This window comes from Megascapheus bottae, chromosome X, assembly GCF_031878675.1.
Source record: "Megascapheus bottae isolate mThoBot1 chromosome X, mThoBot2.hap1, whole genome shotgun sequence".
NCBI lineage: Eukaryota > Metazoa > Chordata > Mammalia > Rodentia > Geomyidae > Megascapheus > Megascapheus bottae.
Window position 1 is genome coordinate 15190248 of NC_143547.1, and position 24002 is coordinate 15214249.

Consider the following 24002-nt stretch of genomic DNA (forward strand, 5'->3'; position numbering starts at 1 on the left):
TCCACATGAGAATATGAGACTGAGATAATACTCTTCAGTAGCGACACACACACACAAAAAAGAAGAAAAATCCTCCCTGAATAGTGGTGAAGTGATGAGACTCCAGTCTATGATAAAGACAGCTCTTAACCTTAGAATGCCCCCAGCAGTGGAAGTCACACAGACATCCTTCTCTTGTATGAGAGCACTGATTTAAGGTAGATAACCTTAATTGAGTAGAGGGAAGGCTCTGAATGAGCTCTATTTGAGGAACAAGCATAGTACCATTTTGGCCATGTGCACGTGACTCTGTCTTATAATCGTGTCTACACTTAGGAGGCTGAGATCCAGAGTCAGAGTTCAAAGCCAACCTAGGCAGAAAATTCCATTCATGGAACTCCCTCCTGAAAATACACAGCAAAATGACCTCCTGGAGGTGTGGATTATGTGGTAGATCACCTGCCAAGCAACCATGCTGAACAAGCCAGGGGCTCTTAATTCAATTCTCAGTATTTCAGGGGGAAAACAGTGTGATGCATATAATTCTGACAATGTTGTCAGTTTTCCCAGAAGCCAGACAGCCTTGGCCTAATGTGACTTGCCCTCACGTTTGCCTGGAAGATCTCTGGAAGGGAAGAATCTTGCATGAGCAAAACTTTTGTCCGGGAGGATGGAATCCTAAATCAGCTAAGAAGCAAGGAGAGGTTTTTCTAGGTCAATCCATAAAAGAGAGGCTTTCACACGGCTACAGATTCTGTTCTTAATTCCTAGACACGGTAATCAGAAGTATAAAGTTGAGCAGCTCATTTCCTCCTGGAGAGTCTCTGGGAGGCTAAGGCCTTATCTAATGGTGACCTTGTTTCTTCAGCATGAGGAGTCTAGGCCCTAACAGGAGTTAAGGTGAAAACAAGCAGTGCTAATCAAATGACTACTTTGCAAAAGAGGGAGACACGAAAATCCTGAACACTGTTGCCAAACCTGCAACTTTGTAGCATATCTAGATTTGGAGTTGAGGGAGTGAAGAAAGTATGGGCTCCTATATATTTGAGTCCGGATATCCTGGGTTTGTAAAGGGAGGAATTTCAGGACTTCTCTTTTCAATTTGTAGTAACAGGATCTGTTGCTAGATCACAAGAGTTCTGCTCTGTTCTCAGGCTAGAGAGTAAATTAAGCTAGGAGTTGGTGCTTATGAAATGTCCAAATGTTTTCTGAAAGGCCTGGGCCAGGTGCAGGCTTGGTTTGGATACTATGTAACTCCTATTGGTAAAGGGAGAAATCCCTGGCTCTGCTAGCTAGCAACAATCAGAAACTAACAAAGAAAACACTAGGGTCCTTTAAGATGTGCCCCTGCTGTCCGCCTTTGAGACCCCAGATAGCCTCTTGCCGGATGTGGTTTCTATTCACTTCCTCTGACAGGGCCAAGACTTCGGTTGGAGGGGAACGGGTGTGCGCCGCAAGGTCTGTTCACGGAAACAACTGTGAATGCTAGAAGTTCGCTTGAGTTAAGGTAAGATTCTCAAAATGAGTACAGAGATAATTCCCCATTGCCTCTGATAAGCAAAAGAGCCCCCCACTTGGCTCCAGCTCCTGGAGAAATTCTTCAGGGCAGGGTGTGAGGAGTTTGTCCGCTCTCCCTTTTTAAAATGGCGGAGGTCATGCTTTTGGAGCGGGGGCCCGGTGGGGCCGGTTTAAAGTCCCAGCTCCTGAAGCCGGGAAAATAGGATGATGAGGATTCTAATTTGCCAAGTTCCATAGCAAGAACTGATCCAAAAAATAAAATCCCGAGCCGGGAGTTTGACCTAGTGGTTAAAGTGCTTGCCTAGCATGCGGGAAGACCCGGATTCGATTCCTCAGTGCCACATACATAGAAAAAAGCCGGAGTGGTACTGTCGCTCAAGTGGTAGAGTTCTAGTTTTGAGAAAGCCCAAGGATAGTGCTCAGGCCCCGAGTTCGAGCCCCAGGACTGGCAAAAAAGAAGTGGAGAAAAAAAACCATAGCTGGTGATATTTCCTCAATGAACCACATGCAGTTCTTTGCAATACTAAATAAAGACAATAGATATAGACGTAGACATACACGCAGTTCAGTGGTGAGTTCTGTTCTAAAATTTTCTTTTTTTTCTTGTTTTGGAATTTCCTGGGCCTTGGGAATTTTTTATGTGTTCTATTGAGACGGGGGCGGGGAGAGGCGGGGGTGGAGGCAGGGAAGAGTACAAGCCGAGTTGGTGAGCAGAGAAAGTATCACGACCTAAGTCCAGTGCCCACCACTACAAAACCTAAGTGGCTGAGAAAGTGACAATGATATTGCTTGGTAGAATGGTGACCTGTCGTGTACCTGGCACAGAAAGAAACAAAAAAGAAAACAAAAGTAAAGGTGAGGCATTCATGGCTTAAGTCTTAGCTAATGCACTTGCTCAGAATAAATCAGGTTTAGATTTGATTACAAACAGCAACAACAAGGAACTAGAGATGTGGATCAGTGCTGGATTCATTTCTCACATATGAAATAGGCTGGGCCCAATTCCAAGGGAAAAAAAATCCAAAAAGGCAGAGGAATATAGTCCAGTTATAATATTATATGCCTAGCTTGCAAAAGGCCATAAAGTGAATCCCTAGCACATTTTTTTTACTTTTTAAAAATTGTTATTATACAGGTTTTTATAGAGTCTCACAGACCTTCTCTCCCCACATGTCTTCAAACCATAATCCTCAGATTTTAGCCTCCTAACTAGCCAGGATTACAGTTATGAGCCTGGCCTACAGTGCTTTCTTTAAAAAAATATTACACAAGTGTTTATTCAGAGGGATTATATTCAGCTATATTAAGTTAGGTAATGAATGTTTCTTTTTGGATAATGTCACCCCTTTCTTCACTCTTTCCCAGTTTTACCCTCCCAAGCATAATTAACTTTTTAAAAATCCTTGAAATATGTCTGAGTGGTAGAATATTTACTTGTTATAACCAGACCCTGAACACAATCCCCAGTACCTCAAAAGTGTATCCTGGAGGAGGAGGTATGCTCTTGTAAAGCAGTCTGCAAAGTACTGGGTTCAAAATCCATTAGCACAGCCAACTTCCAGTGGCCCACAACTGTAATCCAAGCTACTCAAAAGGCCAACCAAGATATGAGGGTGGAGGTTCAAAGGTAGACCAGGCAGGGAAGTTTGTGAGACTCCTATCTCTGATTAACCAAAAAGCCATAAGTGAAACTTATGCCTTGAGCACAAAAAAAGCTCAGGAAGAGTGTCCAGGCCCTAAGTTCAAATCCTTGGACTGGCACGCCTTTCCCAAAGTGAAACCACCAGCACTAAAAGCAGGAAATTGAGGAGGTGGCTGAGTGGTAGAGTACTGATCTAGCATGTTGCAGTCTCTGGGTTAAATCTCCAAACCTTACACACACACACACAAATGGAGTGGTAGTGCTTCCATACCATGATCCATGGAGTGGTAGGGATAAAATTTAGGAAGTGAATTTGTATAATTTTATTGTGAATATTTATAATTATTGTGAATACATATAATTTTAAGTGAATATGTATACTTTTATTAAAAATAAGCAACCCCTTTGTTTCAGTGGTGGGAATTGAATTAGGAACTCATACCTGCTAAGGAATGGCTCTATCTCTGAACCATATCTATAACCCTTTAATGTAGAGAAAAAGATATTGGGGAAAGAAACCTGAAGAAGGTGCTTGTTAGATAAGCACTCTGCTGTTCCCTTCCCGAACTCAGTGATAGGTATGCCAGGCAATTGTCCTAATATTGATCAATATGCACACTTTACTATTTTTATTGTGCTAGGGATTAAACTCAAGCCTCATATATGTTAGGCAAGTGCTCTGCCACATGCCAAGTATCCATAGACCTTTTTTAAAAAATTAATTTTCAGGGGTGGGTGTCATCTTTGAAGCATGGTGCCATGAATTGAGAGTTTTGTGGGCAGTATACAAGGTCTGTACAATGCACAATGAAGACCACCACACATACATTTTTTAGATATTTTCAATATTGTAAGGAGAAATTTGCTAAGTAAGTGTTTTGTGTCTATATTTTGTCCCTGTACGCAACCTTATTTTTTGCTCTAGTGGTTTGACCTCAGGGCCTAGTACAGGTAGAAAGCAGCCACATTCCTAGCACTTGTTTTTAGGTGAGGTGCTAGAGATTGAACCCCATATGCTAAGGCATCTAAGGCAGGGTAGACATGACTCCATGACTAAAGTTATTTATTTTTATTATTGTTTTGCTCTGGTAAGATTGCATGTGCCCTGGTAAATTCTAGACACATGAGTCATGTGTACAGCTATTTGGTGTGTGTGTGTGTGTGTGTGTGTGTGTGTGTGTGTAAATTAGATTTGAACTGAAATTTGTCACAGGCTAGGCTCTACTACTGAAACAAGACATTATATCTTTTTAACAGATTTGACTAAACTCAGCGCTTGGCAAATGTAAATAGGAGCTCTACCACTGGGTAGCATTGCTTTGTCCTAATTTAATGTGCAGGTAGATATTAGAACGTAGCATAAAGAATGTTGGAAGAGAGTTCCATGTCCTCCACAACTTAGTCTCTTTTTTCCCCACATATTATGAGAAATTAAATTGACCTATCCTATGGTAGTCTAACCTCACTGCAACCTTCAGCACCCCCATCCCCCGTGCCCACCCCCTTCAGGGTAATGCTAGGGTTCGAAATCAGGACGTGCCAGCAGTGTTCCTGGACTCATCTTTTTTCCATGATAGAGAAAATGAGACCAGGCACTGGGTAATGACAGGCAAGTGCTGTTGCTACTGCTCCACCCATCCATTGGGGGAGATGAATGCTAAAAATCCATCCAGGGACTAGAAATGCTAAATAAGTATCCTACCAATGCACCAGACCCTAGCCTAGTTTATCCTTTGCTTCAGTAGTGGGTATAGAACCTAAGACCTGGTATATGAATATATAATTTCTATTATAAATAAATATTACTACCTTTACTTTCAGTGATAGGAATTGAACCTAGTGCATGTGGCATCATAGGAAACTGTGCTACCTCTCAGTAATATGCCCTCTCCTTTTATGTTGTGGGAAGAAAACTGGGGATAGAACTCCAGCCCTGGTGCTTTCCAGGTCAGAATTTTGCTGAATCTCACCAGAACTCTCCGCTTTTCTCCTGAGGATGCTAGATGAGACCAGGGTCTGGTGAATGCTACACCCCACTGTTTTTCTTTATGTAATTCACCTGGCACATATGTTAGGCAATTGTTTTTATGATGATTCAGATTCTCAGTCCCTTATTGGCAGTGAGGTGCTGGAGCATGGATCCTGATATGAGTTCATTTTAATAAGTGACACCAAACTGTGAGGCCTTTTTTCCCCTTGTACTGAGGACTGAAAAGCAGAGACTGGCAAGGGATATGTAAGTAAGCCCTATCCACAGGCTCTCTTTTTGTAGTGTTTTGAACTAAACTAAGGGCCTGATACATGGAGGGCAGATTTCTTCCTAAAACCTTGTTTAGAGCTTTATAAAGTTAGAGATTGATCTCAAAACCAGCATAAACTAGGCCAGGACTCTAAAATTTATGCTAGGAATTAGAGCAATTTTTTTGCAGTCTTGAAGATTAAACTCAGACGCTAGTACATGTAGGAAGGAACTTTACAATTAGGCAGTATTCGTAGTCCTTGTGTTTTATGTGGGAAGCTGCTGGAAATGCACCATGGAAAAAGGTATGGTAGAGGACAGCTCCAAGCAACATAAAACTTTTGTCTATCTCTTTTAAAAAATTTTATATGAATGAGTGATTGTTGTCTTTAATGTACTATGTTATCTCTCATGTCTTTTGCTGTCCCTTGGTTATCTCATATTGTTAGAGTATCTTACCTTGTTATCTGATATAGTGTATGTATGTTTATTTGATTATTTGAAATAGGATAGGGAAGGGGGAAAAACAAGATGAGGGGTGGGGGTAGAGGTAGCAAAATGGGGACCAAGACATGAGAAAGGGTATCAATGTTTGTGAAGTAATGAACCTTCTATCTGGTGAATATAATATAACCCTTCTATTAATTACAATAAAAAATACAGGAAAAATGTTATATGGACTGAATGTGGCTTGCACATCCTAAACTAATACTTCATCACTCAACACAATTCTAAGCCTTTCCCATTCTTTCATCCCAGTGGTGTTATGGGTTGAAATTAGAGCTTGACACATGTGAGGCAAACATTCCACAAATGAGTCCAGGGTGTATATTTTTAAAATTATTTTTATTCCCAAGTTAGTGGTATTTGAACCCAAGGACTGGAGCAAAACAGATAAGTGCTCTATCATTGTGCCACATATCAAGCCCTTTTTGGAGGAGGTATGCTGGAATGAGTCTAAGACTTGGCAATGCTATATAAGAACCTTATTATTATTTTTTTGCCAGTCCTGGGCTTGAGCTCAGGGTCTGAGCACTGTCCTTGGACTTTCTCAAGGTTAGAACTCTACCACTTGAGCCTCAGCATCACTTCTTGCTTTTTTCTATGTATGTGGAACCTAGGAATTGAACCCGGGTCTTTGTGCATGCTAGACAAGCACTCTACCACTAGGCCAAACTCCCAACCCCTAAGAATCTTATTATTGAACCACATCTCTAACATTTTTTGAGTGATGAGTATTGAACCTAAAAATTGATACATGCCATACAGAAGCTTTGCCACTAAAGATGTGACATTTTATTGTAAATAGAAGCCACTTTTTTCCTTTCAGTTCTGGGTACTGAACTTAGGGGATGGTATATACTTGGAAATTGCTCTACATCTGAGCCACAGCCGTATTTCTTTTAGTGTGGTGGAACGATGCTGAAGTTAGAATCCTGAATCTGGTCATTGCTAGGCAAACATTCTCTAGAAACTCATTCCAAGTCCTTCTTTTCTCCTGAGGGTGCTTGGGATTAGCATACACCTGGCTATGTGAGGCAAGCAGAGTTCTGTTCAGCATTATCCATAGCATCCCTCTCTTTGTTGCCCTGGTATTAAACTTAAATTTTTCGTGTGCTACAGAAAGGCTCCACCACATATGCAATGCCCCCACACATAATTTTTCTATTCAGTGGAATATGTCATACTTGGGACATGGTACATGCTGGGAAAATCCCACTAGGCAGGATCCTTGCCTTTTTTATATTCCTGAGGCTTGAACTCAAGGCCTTGGAGCTATCCCTGAGCTTTTGTGCCTAAGGCTAGCACTCTACCACTTGAATCACAGCTGTCCTTAGACATAAGGGTCTTATGGAGATAAGAGTCTCATGGACATTTCTTCAGGGGCTGGCTTTGAACCACCAACCTCAGATCTCAGCCTCCCAGGCAGCAGGCATGGGCCACCAGTGCTTAGCCTTCCCAATTTTCTTCTTTTTGTAGGACACAGGGCTTGAACTCTGGGCCTGGGGACTGTCCCTGAACTCTTCAGCTCAAGGCTATTGCCCTACCCCTGTAGCCGCAGCCCCACTTCCAGTTTTCTAGTGGTTAATTGAAGATATGAGTTTCACGTTCTTTAGCGCCTGGTCTGGCTTTGAATCTCAAATCTTAGCCTGAGTAGCTAGGATTACAGGCATGAGACACTGTGCCTGGCTGCTCCTTCCCATTTTTGATAAAGATTGAAAGTAGTGTCTTAATCTTTGAATTCAGGGCTTACTGAACACTAGACAAGGACTTTACAGTGCATTACATACCCCCGAACTCTTTTTAAAAGATATTCTTAATATTTCTTTAATTGCTAGAGGGTGAACCTATAACCTACCTACGTAGGCTATATCTTCACACTTTATTAGTGAGGAAGAGCTAGAGGATGGTCTCTTGAGTGCATGGTCACAAAAGTTGTCAAACTTCCAGGTTTTAATTCTAAACATGAAATTTTTAAAAAGCACCTGAAATATGATATATAAATGTTTTCCCATTGATCCAATTATACAGTAAACCCTTCCCCCCTTTTTTGTTGTGGTGGTATTTAACCCAGAGGGAACATGCTTAGGAAACAGTTCTCTGACTGAGTCATGTTATTCAGCATCACTTTTGCTTTTGCTAGGAAGTGGAACAGTTGCCTGCTGTGTAACAGCCAGGTTCCTTGACATGGAACAACATTTCTAAAACTTACTTGCTTTATCTATTTATTCATTTTGCATTAGGAGCTGTGACTGGCACAGGCTAAGCCAGTACACTACAACTTACGCCGGACCTCAAAGTTTTTTTCTTACATGATGGAGATGGAATGCAGAGCCTGATACATGTAGACAGGAGCTCTACCACTGGAAAACCTTAGTAGTTCTTGTTTTTCTGATTGGGATCTGATTTTGGCATAATAAATGATAAGAAATGGATCCACGCATTATATATTTGCTATTATGAGGAATGAAAATGGCCTGGTACATCATAGGTTAATACTCTTGTCCCTTAGCAGCTTCCACAGTTCTCCTTCCCTTCTCACCCAGTTTCCCTTTCTAGGTATTAGAGATAGGAGTACCTGAATTTTTCTGTTCTAGGCTGTTGGGAGCCAGAGTGGAATCAAACTGTACCTTGACTTGCATCAGATGATGGCTTTATTGTCTTATTGTTTTCTGGCCCTATTCTATGTAAATGACCTGAGAATTACCATATGAATGTAACACCTGGAGGTTCCCTGGGTCTGGAGGAGGGAAGAAGGGGGAGTGGGTGGAAAATAATCGCGGCAGTCTCGGGAGTCTTTACCTGGACTGCGGACATCCCGGACCTGGTGTGTCTGTCTCTCTTCTATTTCTTGCTAGTCCTTGCCCCCGATTTCAGGAACCCCAATCTGCGAACCCTGGTTTGCTGCCAGTTGGCCCCGGCACTAGGCATTAATAACAGTACCTGACACAAGCTAATCAAATATTCTTAGCAGTGAGTCAAATCAGGGAACTAGGGGTTAAAATTATGGTTTGTGACATGCTACACAAGCACTGTATCAATAAGCTCTTAGGCTCTTTTTTCTGTGAGAATAGAATTGAACACAGGAATAAAAGAATAACAGGCAAGTGTTCTGTTACTGGGTCATAAACCAGCTCATTTGTGGGACTGAGTACTTAGAGATTATCCAAAAGGCTTGGTAATATTATGGTTCCCTGATACTGAAACATGTATCCCCAATTTATGTATGTATGCATGCATATATGTACATATCTGTCTATCCATTCATCTATCTATATATTTATTTGTTTGTTTGTTTTTATTTTGTAGTGGTGGAGATTGAACCCAGGAGCTGGCAGGTGCGAGGTAGGAACTTTACTCCTAATTGTGTGGTAATTTATTATAAAAGCTACTAGCATGTGAATTAATGCACCTTCTATCTGGCAAATATCATGTAACCCTTCTATTAATTACAATTAAAAATATATGAAAAAAAACTACTGGATCCCATATTTTCAGTGGTATGGATGGAAAATAAGAACTGCAAACCAGGTGCTGGTGGCTCACACTTGTAATCCTAGCTACTCAGGAATCTGAGATCTGAGGAACCCAATTCAAAGTCAGCCTGGACAGAAATGTCCATGAGATGCTTATAGCCATTTAACTACCAAAAAGCTAGAAGTGGACCAGGGCTCACTCAAGTAGTAGTATACTTGAGCAGTAAAGTTCAGAGACAGTGCTCAGGCTCTAAGTCAAAGTCCCAAGACATACACACACATTCATTCATATTCTCTCTCTCTCTCTCTCTCTCTCTCTCTCTCTCTCTCTCTCTCTCATCTCTCACACTCACACTGACACACACACACACACGAAAATATTCACATCTATAACTATGTGATGGAAGAATACTGGGGTAGAAATATGTTTCTTCCCAGACAAACCCTCTGTTGGGTCTAATCCCCAGAAACCCTCTTGTTTCATCTGAAGATGCTTTGGATTTGACTCAAGGCCTTGGTATGCAGGGCAAGTATTTTACCATTAAGTGACATTCATAGCATTGTTTTCTGTGTGTGTATTGTATGTGTACGTGTGTGTGCATGTGGTGCTAGGGATTAAACTCAAACCTGGCACATTTTAGACCAGGACTCTATCACTTAACCAGTACTTTTTGTAGTGTTTAGTATATCATTAAACAGTATTTTTGTTCATTTTGTTGAGGAGGGAGATACTGTGAATAAGTCTCAGTGGTTGAGTACATGCCAATATCTCTAAGGCCCTGTTTCAATATTCAGCACTGGAAAAGGAAAAACAACTTGGGAATGTCTTGTCCTAGCCTACCATGCCTTAGGGCCTAGATCTAGTTTCAAGCACATCATATCCCAATAGACAAGACAGGATGTAAACTACTAGTATGCCTGCTAGATTGTAAACTACAGCACTCCCCCCACCACCCAAAAATGAAAGGTGAAAGAGTACTTTTCTAGCATATGCACCATCCTCACATAGCAAATTAGATAGATAGATAGATAAATAGATAGATAGATAGAAAGAATCTTAGTGGCAGTAGAGTTATTGTCTGGCATGAATAAGGCCTCAGATTTTTTAATTAACAACTTGAAAAAATGTATTGTAGATATGGTTTAGTAGTACAGACCTTGCCTCTAATACCTCCACATATATATACGTGTGGTAGAATGTTGGCTAACATGGAGGAGGACTTGGTTCAGTCACCATACACTACACACACAGACAAAAGAAGGCTAAGTATGGGGCTCAGAGGCAGGTCCTGGGTTGGATCTCTCTTACTCAAATTTAAAAAAAAAATGTGCAGGAGCGTGGGCACACTGGCTTACACCTGTGTTCCTAGCTGCTCAGGAGGCTGAGATCTGAGGACTGGGATTCAAAGCTAGGCTGGGCAATACAAAGCCAGAGAGTCTTATCTCCAATTAATCACTAGAAAATGGGAAGTGGCACTGTGGCTCAAGGGTAGGGTGGTAACCTTGAGCTGAAGAGCTCAGGGACAGCACCCAGGTAAGAGTTCAAGCCCCGTGAGGCTCCCCTCCAAAAAAGAGTTCATTAAGGGTGTTGCTCACTGATAGAAAGTTTTGCCTTGAAAGCACAGGCCTGGCATTCATTCATTCCCAGCACTCTGAAGAGGGAGAAAGGAGGGGATAGGACTTGACTTCACTTCAAGGGTCTAATGGAATTAAACATTGTACCAGTCCTCATCTGTTGTTAGCAATAGGAAACTCCCTCCAGGATATAGAAACAAAAGCCATATAATGAGTGATTGTTGTCCTTCATTTACTGTGTTATCTCTCATCTCTTTTGCTGTTCCTTGATTATCTCATATTGTTACAGTATTTTACCTTGTTATCTTATATATGCTTATTTGGATATTTGAAATCGGATAGGGAAGGGGGGAAAACAAAATGAGTGGTGGGGTGGGGGGAGAGAAATGGGGGTCAAGACATGAGAAAGGGTATCAATGTTTGTGAAGTAATGCGCCCTATCTGGTGAATATAATGTAACCCTATTAATTACAATAAAAATATATGGAAAAAGAAAACTCATATAACAGACATGGAAAGCTGAGATGGACATTCATTTCCTTAGCATGTTGTCTCAGAAGGGAAAGGCTTGGCCTAACAGAGTATGTCCAATTAAACAAAGAGAAATAGTTTTTACGAGATGCCAAGTATGTGACACAGAGAGATGATGAGGGGATTCCTTCCAGAATAAAGGAGCCACTTAGCCCCCTAATCCAACCGTGATACTTAGGCATGATTGATTACCAGTCACAGTTTGCTGGAATTTTGAGCCCCACAAAGCTTAGGAAAGGACTGTTACTTTGACTATCACCCTTACTTCTTTAATTAGTTGGAATTTTATTGTAAAGGTGATTTACAGATGGGTTACAGTTACATAAGTCAGATAATGAGTACATTTCTTTTTGAACAGTGTTACTCCCTCCCTCATTTTCTCCCATTCCCATTTTGTCCCCTCTCCCTGCCTTTTGTCCCACTGTTTCTGTGATTTCCCATTCTTTCCCTAAATCAGATAAACTTACATACTAGGCAAAGGTGACAGAAATCAAAAACAGTGAAAAGGGAATAAACCAAAGGAAAAAAAAGAAACAAAAATATCCCTTACTTCTTTAACCTAAGAGAAAGAGCCTTATTTTTAAAATATAACAACAGTGAGTGAAAGGGCATCGAGTCAATCTAAAGAGCTGAAGAAGGTCTGAAGAACCCCAGTGATCCCCAGACAGAAAGGACTTAATGTCCAATGAATTCCCAGCTTTGAGTGTCCCCTATTGGGAAGTAGACTGAAGCTCCCAGAAGTTTTCCTTCTCAGTAGTCTCAGAAAACCTTAAACTGCCAATTCAGAATAGCATAGAAGTGTAGTCTGGTAAAGATACATTTATAAGGTAATCTAGAGCATCAACAGGGTCTCAAATAGCTTGACAGGGGCCTCATTGCCTGCTTTTGCCTTAGTAATTCAAGCCAATGCCAAAAGGGCTTCATGGTTTCTCTGTGGGGTCTTAAGAGACAGGCTAACCAGGAGAATAGAAGCTCAATAGATTCTAGAGCATTGTTTTCATGCAATCCTGCCTTGAGGTTTGGGGGAAAGTTGGTTAAAGCCAAGAGGTCTTTTCTTAATGCAGGTCTTCATAGTATCTGATTTTTCCTTTCCGGCTATCTCAGGAAACTTCTCTGCTACTCACACTTTTCTGTCCCTCACCACAGCCATCATGCCCCGAGGACAGAAGAGTAAACTCCGTTCTCGTGAGAAACGGCGCCAAACCCGAGATGGGCCTCCTCAGAATCTTGAAGATGCTCAGGCCACTACCATAAAGGAAGAAAAGGCCACCTGCTGGTCTTCTGGTGATGCTGCTTCAGTCTCTTCAGTCACTGGTTTTACCCCAAAATCTCAGGAAGCTCCAACCACTACCATGGCTGCTATAAGCACTTCACCCAAAAAGTCTGGTAAAGGTATCAGAGGCCGAGGGTCAGAAGCTGGCCGTTCCTCTAAGGCTGGGATGGCCAGTGATAGAGGATGGAAAGAGCTCCTAATGAGAAAGTCAGGGATGGTGATGCAGTACCTTCTGCTCAAGTATAAGATGAAGGAGCCCATTCTGAAAGGCGAGATGATAAAAATAGTCAATAAAAGGTTCAAAGAGCACTTCCCTGAGATCCTCAAGAGAGCTTCTGACCGCATAGATCTGGTCTTTGGTCTTGAATTAAAAGAAGTCAAACCTAGGGGTAACTCATATACCTTAGAAAGCAAGCTTGACCTCAGCAGCAATGAGAATCTCATTGGTAACTTGGGTTTTCCCAGAACCGGGCTTCTGACGCCTCTCCTAGGTGTGATCTTTTTAAACGACAACTGCACCACAGAGGAGGAGATCTGGGAATTTCTGAATACCTTAGGAGTCTATGATGGTTGTGAGCACTTCATCTTTGGAGATACCAGGAAGCTTATCACTCATGATCTGGTGCAAGAGAAATATCTGGAGTACCGTCAGGTGCCCAACAGTGATCCTCCTCGTTATGAGTTCCTGTGGGGTCCCCGAGCCCATATTGAAGCCAACAAGATGAAAATCATGGAGTTTTTGGCCAAAGTTAATGAGGCTGATCCTACTATCTTTCCAGCCCATTATGAAGAGGCTCTGAGAGAAGAGGAAGAAAGAGCTCAGAGTGATGAAACAGCCAGCCGTGGCACTACTAAAACCAAACCACGTCGGAAAGTCAAGTCAAAGAACTCTTCTTAGTGAGACCTGAGATAGTCTTTACTGTGTTTATTGGAAGGCCTGCTAATTCTTGTTCTTGTTAAAAATTAGTAAGCCATTGATAAGTAATTTTTGTAGTTTTCTTTCTTATTTTATTTGTTATTTTCCAGGTAATGTATAGAGGGGTTACAGTTACATTTGCCAGATAGTTAGTACATTACTTCTCACACATTGATACCCCTTCTCATGTTTGTTTTGTATTTTTCAATTCGTGTTCAATTCAGTGCTTATTGAGAGTCAGAAAATATATAGTAAGTATAATAGCTCACAGTTTAGTTTAGTGATAGAAGTTTTCATGTGTGTATGTTTGTTTTTAAATAAGGATTAGAATTCATTAACAAGCTTGGGTGCTATAAAGAAAGCTAACATCACTGGAATATGGAGATTCTTGGAAATGTGAAAGACCCACAATAAGCAGAAAAAAATAAACATTTAGTTCTTGTTTTACCTTACTCTACTTAGTCTTTCTTTTCAAACAGACATACATATAGATATGCTGATGTTATTCAGGAAAGTATGCAAAACCATAGAAAATAGATTTCTTACTCATGGTTTATGTTTTAGCCAAACATCTACTCATTGGGAAGTATTCAAGCTTTATACTGGGAATATTTAGTGAAGAGAGGCTTAGCATCTGCTCTTGCAATGATAGGTTATAGAAAAACTACCATTGTGAAAAAGAGTAAAATACTCTACTTAATAAAGAGGGTAAAGTGGGGACAAAAGGAAAAGACTAAACAGCATTTGAAAGAATGTTTTCTGGTTTTGCTTGTACATTTTTGTTTTAGGATTCTGCATATTCTGTGACGTATCCTTGATGATAAAGATTTTCAATCCCACAGAAATGGAATATAACGTTTCATGTAAAGATAAACATAGAAGCAAGTGCCAGGTTGTAGTATCTCCACATAAGACAGATATAGCCACAGATGCTTTGTATATATTAAATACTTTCCTAATCCTACAGGTTAATTCTGTCAAACATACTTCTCAATGGAGAGCTTAAGACTTATAGAGTTTGCTAATGTGCGTAGGTTCATATGGTTAGCAATTTGATAGGGTTGAGACTAGACCATTTAGAGCCAACACTAATCCTAAACTGAAGATACACTTTTTTTTAATTGTCAGGGTATTGTATAGAGTTACATTTGCCAGGTAGTAGGTGCATTACTTCTCACATATTGATAACTGTTTTCTCATGTTTTTGTCCCCATTTCCTTCTCCTCACCCCCTCCCAATCATCTTGTTTTCCCCCTTCCTTTCCTATTCCAAATACACAAATAAACTTATATACAATATACCAGGTAACAAAGTCAGATACAGTAACAATATGAGATTAGCCAAAGGACAACAAAAGACAAGAGAAATAAAATAGTACATTAAGAACAACAATCACACAAGATAAAGCTCTTGTTTCCGCATCCTGGAGATCCTTTCGTTTAGTCTCAATCCTATATGACCTGTGTATCTAGGTTTTGCAACTGTCTTTTATTTCAAGGTATTTCAAGATTCAGTACTACTGAATCTGTCTTAATTGATAAAAGAATGGCTTTGTGCCCCAAATATTTTATTGGAATGCATAAGTTGGAGCAATAAGAATATAAAAATAATTGAAAAGTATAAATAAGAGAATTCTATGATATAATGATTATTTACATTTACAATATTATATAAACTCAGTTTATGTTGTGCTCCTGCCCAGTGTTCCAGCATCCACTCACATTACTTCCAGGACAGAGATCCATTTTCTACAAGGTTTGAAGTAGAGAAATTGTTCTAGAATGTACAGGAATTGATGTTTCCCTGAATATATTTAATACCAGAAACAGAACCAAGATAAATCCCTGAGATACCTACATTACATATTAATGCAGTTAGTCTGAAGTAGCTGGTGCCTAGAACATGGAGAATGTCACATACTCTGAGAAACAGAAGTTTTGAAACAAGTGTCACTTCTTGCATCCTCACAAATATTATTCAGGCTTATAAAGGTTATAAGAGCTCAAGAGACCAGGCACAGATGGTTCATGCCTATAATCCTAGCTATTCAGAATGCTGAGACATAAAGGATCCTGACTCAAAGTCATATGAAGCAGAAAAATCTTCAACTCTCTATCCCCTATACCAAGAAAAAGCCAGATGAAGTGTAGCTTAACTTGTAGAGTGCAACCATGAGTGAAAAAGACAAGAGTGCAAGCGCAGGGCCAGGTGTTGATTGCTCAGGCCTGTCATCTTAGCCATTCAAGAGGCTGAGATCTGAGGGTCACAGTTTGAAGCCAACCCAGACACTAAAGTCTGTGAGACTCCAATTAACTACCAAACGGCCAGAAGCAGAGCTATACCCTAAGTCATTGCTATCCTTGAGCAAACAGATAGCGTGGACAGTGAGTGTCCAAACTCAGATTGCAAGCCCAGGACCTGCCCCCCCAAAAAAACAATGCAAGGCCACATTTTCAAGCTCAGACATTGGATGGGAGGCCCCTTCAAGCAGAATCATATCCAATGGCAAATGAATCCTAATATTTCTTAGGAATAAAAGCAATAGGCTAAAATAATGATCATGTCAGACATAATCAGAATACAGATGTATTAGCTAACAAATTAGTTCCAACCAAAAAGTGATCATTCAACAGAGAAGATAAGTATCCTTAGAAATTTCCAATTGCTACAGGCAAATATTTCAGACTGTTGCCTCTCAGTTGCTGAAAGAGGAATAGTGTCAAAGATATGAAACACCTAGGACCCCGAGAGACCTTAGTAATGGTAACATCATGATGCATGTTAACTTCCAAGTCAATCCAAGCCAACCTTGACAAAGTGGGCAGCATCAGATCAGCAGAGCAATTACTTACAAGTTATACCTAGGGGTCAAGATGAGACTCCTGAAGTTTGAAGGGGAACATTTATCCTACAGTGTTGGGAGCAACAATTCCTTCCACTGCTATTTTCCTAGAGACAGTTTTAATAGTTGTGAATTCAGAGGTTACTTCTTCCTAGAGGGCATCAGGCATTTGGGGACCATAGAATGAGGATATAGGCTTCAAGTCAAGCCAAGGAGAATTTAAAGTTTTTCCAGAACTCAGATGGAGGACACTGAAGAATGTGAAGTATTTCAATATATCAATGAGAAGCACACAAAATCATCCACATTGCCATACTTTAGAGACCCCAGACAGAAATGTTAGCCAAAGGGGCCTATCAGTTCTCACTCAGGGATAACAAGGAAGTAGGGGTCTTCCTTTAGCATGGTCACCCAAGACTGCCTGGGTGTTAAAATTTTGGACACTGAGTTGATAACCTATATGGAATCACCCATCATAAGTTCCCGGTCTGTCTGCCAAAACCTTCATTCTTGGAAGAGCACATGTGTATAGCTAGGAAAGGTCATCCTCCTCACTTTGTCTTATGGGTTATTAGGGAGGCACAGGACTCACTACGAAGAGATACCATAAGTTAAAAAAGGAAGGGAGCCACGGGTTCTGACAAGAGTCTAGTCAGAGTACCTGGGGGAGAAATAAAATGACTAGGTACCTTTGAATAGAAAAAAATGTCATGCTTTACCTTTTGGTATCAGCCTTAGAAGGCTTCTTGTCTGGCTTTCATGTGAGATTTCAGCTATATTTTTCATAGGAAGAAGATATCTTCTCAGAGAAGTAAAATCATTGGCTATAAAGTACAGCTTCCAGACAGCAGAAGGAAGTGTTCTAATATATCTCAGTATACCAAGTGTATTCCATCATTATACTCCATCTACCAGTCAAACAAGTAGGTGCTTATTGAAACATAGATGCAGAGCCTGGCGTTCAGAGTTTGATAACTTACACAGTTCTTACAGTTGTAAGTAACAGGGCTGAGAATACACTCCTGATCTCAGTAAGTCAGAATCTACAATTTCCCTCCTCCTAGCCTGAGGCTGTCCTTAGAAAACTTCATTATTGCAAAGGTGTATCATAAGCATTTTTTAACTCTGTGGTCAAATACTTGGTTTTAATACATAGCTGAAACAATAGTATTACCAAAATAAAATGAGGTGTGAAAGAAGATTAAAAAGATCTCTATCAGTGTCAATCACTGTCTTGGACCCACTTTCAAGCATAATAGCACCAGCTTCACTCTGTTCAAGGGTTCATTCTGTTCAACAGAAATACAATATCTATATTCTGATCACCATCACACAAAAATAGCATCTGGCTGACTATGATTACACAAGACCCCATACAATGCATGTATGCATAAAATGTCTTCCTTAATTGTAACAATGAGATTAGATTCATAACCAGGCTACCTAGTCAAAGTCAGATGTAGCCTGACTATGAAGTGAGGACCCTGCATAGGTACACTTCCTTGCCAGGCAACCATATCTCAGTTATCAATAAAGGGCACATATTGTTCTTCCCTATTTTTCAGAGACAAGGACCCCTTCCCTTCCCTTCAAAACCCCTACCCCTCCTTTCTATCTTGACATCTGGTAGTGGGAGAAAACAGTGTATGTTTAAGAACTTTGAGAATCTATTTAATGGAAAATATAGAGTTTAGTTAACTCCTAGGAAGCTTAGGAACTTTGAATTATACTGGCCTGCCTTAGGTGCGGGATGGCTCATGGAAGGGTCCCTAGACAAGACTGTAATCAATGAAATTTATAAGGTAATCAGCTTTCCTACATTAATTGTTGGCAGGATGTGGTTCTCAGCCAATCCACAAGATTAAAACCCTGTATTGAAAAAGAACTATAGGATTTTGGGTGGCTAGGGTGGTTGCAAGTTCCAAGTGTAGAAAGAAATCAAAAGATCCTATTTGGTGAAAGAGCCTGAGGAAACACCACTGTCCTATGTGCCACCAGTACCCAGTTCCGCACTCCAACCTTCAACATCAGATAAAGCCTGAGGGACAGTTACACTTGTAAAAGCTGGCCTGGAAGCGTGTCTCTGTCTCTGTCTCTGTCTCTGTCTGTCTCTGTCTCTCTCTGTCTCTCTCTCTGTCTGTCTCTGTCTCTCTCTGTCTCTCTCTCTGTCTCTCTCTCTCTCTCTCTGTCTCTCTCTCTGTCTCTCTCTCTCTCTGTCTCTCTCTCTCTCTCTCTCTCTCTCTCTCTCTCTCTCTCTCTCTCTCTCTCTCTCTCTCTCTCTCTCTCTCTCTCTCATCAGTCAGTCATAGGGCTTGAACTCTGGTCCTGGGCACTGTCCTTGAGTTCTTCAGCTCAAAGCCAGCACACTACCACTTAGGCATCAGTGCCACTTCTGGTTTTCTGGTGGTTTATTGGGGTTAAGAGTCACACAGATGTTTGTGCTCAAGATAACCTTAAGCCATGATCCTCAGATCTCAGCCTCCTGAGTAGCTAAGGTTATAGGTGTGAGTCACCAGCACCTAGCTGCCTCAAGTATTTTGACTCCCCCAAATTCTGTGAATCTGATGTCCACTCCAAGTCCACCAGTTCTTACTTCACATCCTCCATTCAATCAAGGATATTCAATCAGTCCCATGAGGATCACTTCTCTCCTCAAACTCCCACCACCCTATAGACAACCCTGAGAACAGTCCAAGGCCTGGAATATTATAAACAGCAGGGTCAAAGACAAAGAACAGGGAAAACATTCATACAATAGCACTTTAACACAGACCTCCTAAACTGAGGCAGGAGCAGTCAGCAAGAGTGACCAATTTCCCCAAGATGCTCCTGCCCTAGGGAGAGACTAGGGTGAAATTAATGTGCCTACTTCTCTAGGATGGGAACTGGAAGAATGAATGTCCCCAATGAGCCAAGGAATTCCAGAAAGCTCCCCAGACCAGAGGAAGAGGAGGATTTGTGCAGGGGAAGTATCAGCCCACTTGCAGGGAGGCTGATGCCTGGGAGGAAAACACTGTCTGCCTGTTATCCCTAGAAGACTCTGTGGAGGAATAGAACTGATAAGATTCCATTCTATTGAGCTCCCAGGAGCCTATAATACAAAGGAAGATAGGAGGCTGTCCCATTGACTTCCTGTTTGACATGGCGGCAGAACACTCACTTGTGATCCAATCAGTTGGCTCCCTTTCACAAGAGTATGCAACAATTATTGGAGCTATGGAGAACTGGGCCTGCTGCCCCTTCTTAGAATCTAGACAATGAAATCTTGAGAGGCAGGAAGTAAGGCATGAATTCTTTTATCTCCCTGATTGATTTGTGGCCTTGATGGGAAAAGTTTTATGTAAACAAAAAGCACAGATTACCTTTGATTCTGAGGGCATGTCAGCCTTAAAACTGAGAGGACCTGATGTAAGAATTCTAACTTTGATGGCTAATCATGCAAGAAAATGAATGGAAGCTCTATGCCCCTGGCAGGTGGTCTCCTGAGATTTCTGAGTTTCCCTTCAAGATTTCACATTTGTGGACTGAAGATAACCCACCAACCTGGCCCAAAACATGCCCCCAGTAATGATGGAACTAACGCAGGAGGCCACTCCATCAGCCAAAAACAGTATTCCATTCCTTGCAAGGCCTGGGTGGGTGTTCAAAGCACCTTTACAGACTCCTAAAACAATATATGATCACCAACCTTGCCAGTTATCCTGGAACACTCCATATGGTGTTTTGGACCTGAAATCTTCTGGTCCAAAAGCCAGAGACCAGAGGATTTCAGGCCAATTCAGGGACTCAGGGCAGTAAACTCAGCACTATTAACCTGTATCCCATTATCCCAAATCTCTACATGATTTTAGTCCTTGTTCCAAATGAGGAAACATTTTCAACAGCCTAGATCTTAAGAACTCATTTTTTTCTGCATTTACTTAACCCTCCAGAGCTACCCTATTTTTGCTTTCCAATGAGAAAATTCCGATTCTGGAGAAAAGGTACAGCTAACCTGGACTCAGTTTCCACAAGGCTTCAAAAACTCCCCCACCATTTTTGGAACTGCTTTAGTATCCAACCTTAAAGCATTCCCAGCTGACCAGCATAGCCATGCTGGTCCGTCCACATGTGGATGCACATGCTGTCCTTCAGTATGTGGATGACCTCCTGCTGACTGGACCAATTCAGAAGTACTACATAGAAGAAACTTGCCTCCTTCTCTTTTATGGGAGGCAGGTTTCAAGGTTTCTCAGAAGAAAATAAAAAGCTCAGATTTGCCAAAAAAACAAAAAAACATTGTTTTTCACTTATCACTGAGCAACACAGGTTCAGACCCCAAAAGAAATAGACTGTATATTCCATTCTGGCCCCCAAGACCCACCAGCAAATCAGGACATTTGGGGGAGCCATTAGTTCCTTTGAATTTGGTCCCCTAACCACTCTCTCTTGGCCAAACTCCTCTATGAAGCCACAAAGGGGATAACGTGAACATTTAGTATATGAAAAGGAACAAAAGAAAGCCTATAGAGAAATCAGGAGGGCACTCATAAATGTCCCTGGCTCTAAGGCCTGCCAGATCTGATGAAAGCTTGGTTTTTTTGTATGTCCATGAGGTGAAAGGGAACAGTTGTCTACATCAGGACACAGACATTAGGCTTCTGTCACCAGCCAGTGTCTTTCAACACAATGCAGTTTCCCAAGGCTGGCTGCCTTGCCTGTATGCCCTAGCAGCCACCATTGTCCTGGTGGCAGGAACAGATAAGCTTACTCTAGGGCAAGAAGTCACTGGCCAGGTTCCCCACTCCATGATGTCTCTGATGGAGTATAAGGGGAGTTATTAACAGAAAAACTCCTAGCCAGTCAAATACCACAGTATTCTATATGAAAACCTGTTCATATGGCTGGAAGTTGTTAAGACTTTAAACCCAGCCACCCTATTGCCAATTGATCCAGGGTCCCTGAAGCATGACTGCCTAAAGGATATGGATGAGGTTTTCTCAAACCAATCAGCCTATTGGCCATCTGGTCATCAAATACTTTACAGATGGCAGCAGCTTTGTCCAGAACAGCACACACTTTGCCAGGTATGTGATGATAACTCTGAACTTAGTCATTCAAGCCCTCCCACACCTGGTTGGAACTTCCACACAAATGGCTGAACAAATTGCCCTTATACAAGAAGTCCAGCTTGCTTCAAGAATACAGGTAGACATCTGTATTGACTCAAAGCATGCCTTCACAACCATTCATGCCTATGGGGCCTTATATAAAGAGAGGGGCCTCAATATCTCAGGAGGAAAGAGTATCAAGTAAAAACAAGAAATCCTTGAAGTGTTGGATACTGTATAGGCCCCTAAACAGATGGCAGTTATACACTGTTGAGGACACCAAAAGGGAGATGGACTAGTTGCTTGGGTAAACTTGAGAGCTGACTGAGAGTCCAAACAAACAAGTAGCCCTCACAGAGGGTCTGGCCCCAACTGTCTCAACAACTGCCTTGTTCTTATATCCCTTAGCTGAATATTACAGTATGTAACACAGGAACAGTCTTGGTCCAAGACAAAGAAGGACAGTTTTTTTTTTTTTTTGCCAGTCCTGGGCTTGAGCTCAGGGCCTGAGCACTGTCCTTGGACTTTCTCAAGGCTAGAGCTCTACCACTTGAGCCTCAGCACCACTTCCGGCTTTTTTCTATGTATGTGGTACCGAGGAATTGAACCCGGGTCTTCATGCATGCTAGGCAAGCACTTTAACCACTAGGCCAAACTCCCGGCCCAGAAGGACAGTTTTGTATGAGCGGGATGGTAGAAGTTTGCTGATCACCAATCCTAAACCTCTAGCCCTCACATTTGTGAACCAATTGCATGAAGGATCTTACTAAGGGAAAATGACCCTAAATATTGCTCTGTCCCTGAATTTGTATATCCGCAAACTCTCCAGCATACGTAAAGCAATATGAGAAAAATGTAGACTATGTGTCAAAAAACAAGACCCAGCAGAGGCCAAGAGCCTTGGCACAACATTAACAGTACTCCTCTTGAAAATTTGATCATGAACTTCATTGAAATGCCACAAGTCCAGGGATGCAAGTATCTATTCACAATTATCTGTATCTTCTCAAGATGAGTATAAACCTTCCCCACATGGCCCAAGTGGTAGCCATGTTTCTGTTAAAGGAAACCATCCCTTGGTTTGGGATATTTATGTCTATTGGGACAGATAATGGACCAGCCTGTGTGACTAAAATAGTACAAGTGGTAGCTTGGGAATCATCTAAAAGTTGCATGTGAGCTACTACTCCCAATGTTTGAAGATAGTAGGACATATGAATGGGACCCTAAAATTACAACTGGAAAAACTGTGTCAAGAATCCCATCGATATTGGGATCAGTTACTGCCCATAGCGTTACTAAGGATTAGGTCTAGCCCCACAAAGTGAATAAGGCTTTCAGCCTTTGAATGTCTCTATTAATCTCCCACCCAATCAATGGTAAACAAGGGGATCTTGAGGCAACAGATGCAGGTCCTTGGGTAGACTCTCTCAAAAATCATTGACTGGGTCTGGAAGAGTCTTCATATTAGCCTGACAACTCACATTCAGCCTTAAAAACCAAGGCATGCTGGAAAGGAATTGTCCAACCATTAAAACCCATTGGGGGCACTTTCATTGTTATTTTGTCTATACCTACTATAGTTAAGGCAGCTGAGATTGCTCCATGGTTCCACCACAGCGGAGAGAAACCAGCCTATCTTGAATCAGGAGGGTATCCCTGACCCAGTGTCACTATGCAAGATCACCTCACCGTCTGACACATACAAGTCCTTCCTCATCAGAGCCCTCCAAAATCTAGCTACTTCAGAGCAGCAAGATAGCAGCCTTGCTTTCTCCATTCTGGAAGCTGATTAATCTATACACAAAGGAAGCCTGAGGAACTGCTTTCTTCTCCCTAAGGATGAGTCCCTTCCATGTTTTCCTTGTATCAAAACTAATTGATTCTCTCCTAGGGGAGCCTCAAAATGATTTTTACATGTACACTGCCCTGGCACGGAATGTTGTCACCAAGACTACTTTTATTTTCCACACTACACCTGTGTATGCATTATCACTAGGTTATTCACCCATATATCCATAACCTTTCTACCTATTGACTGTGCTCCCACGGTAGTCAAACTATCTGTTTTAACCTCATCTACTATCCTCAGTAACAACTGTTAGAGGTGTGGAACTTTATCAGCATTGGAAAAATCGTTAACTATACTAATTTAGGGCTAGAGACTCTATCAAGCCTGTGTCCATATTCTTTGATACGCATGCCCCAGTAGCTAAAACATCACTATTTGGAGCTAATGTGAGGAGCTAGCCTATTAGAGGACACCAATCCCTAGGTTGGTTATGCATCTTATAAAAAAGACTACTACTTATACTGGGACTGTGTGAAATAGTCCACTTGACACCAAGAGGCTATTACCTTTCTCCAGGTCAGCAACCTCTGACTGCACTCTTGGCATCTGTAACCCTCTAAATTTTACC

The 24002-nt window shown here is 41.4% G+C and overlaps 1 protein-coding gene and 2 long non-coding RNA genes across 3 annotated transcripts in view; 1 reads left to right on the top strand and 2 right to left on the bottom strand.

Annotated features, from left to right (window-relative positions):
• Nucleotides 1-24002, bottom strand: part of LOC150040507 (uncharacterized) — a 145605-nt gene that overhangs the window by 86927 nt on the left and 34676 nt on the right. The window lies entirely within an intron of this gene.
• Nucleotides 1-24002, bottom strand: part of LOC150040508 (uncharacterized) — a 104390-nt gene that overhangs the window by 61876 nt on the left and 18512 nt on the right. The gene's annotated exons all lie outside the window — the stretch shown is intronic.
• LOC150040509 (melanoma-associated antigen B1-like) lies at nucleotides 1340-14062 on the top strand. Its single transcript, XM_090325782.1, has 3 exons — nucleotides 1340-1486; nucleotides 9189-9224; nucleotides 12608-14062. Exon 3 carries the CDS (start codon nucleotides 12613-12615, stop codon nucleotides 13630-13632), a length of 1020 nt encoding a protein of 339 aa, XP_090181908.1. The 5' UTR covers nucleotides 1340-1486; nucleotides 9189-9224; nucleotides 12608-12612; the 3' UTR covers nucleotides 13633-14062.

Bases quoted from the DNA above. Each gene is read 5' to 3' on its own strand.
- LOC150040509 (XM_090325782.1), top strand. From the start codon at position 12,613: ATGCCCCGAGGACAGAAGAGTAAACTCCGTTCTCGTGAGAAACGGCGC.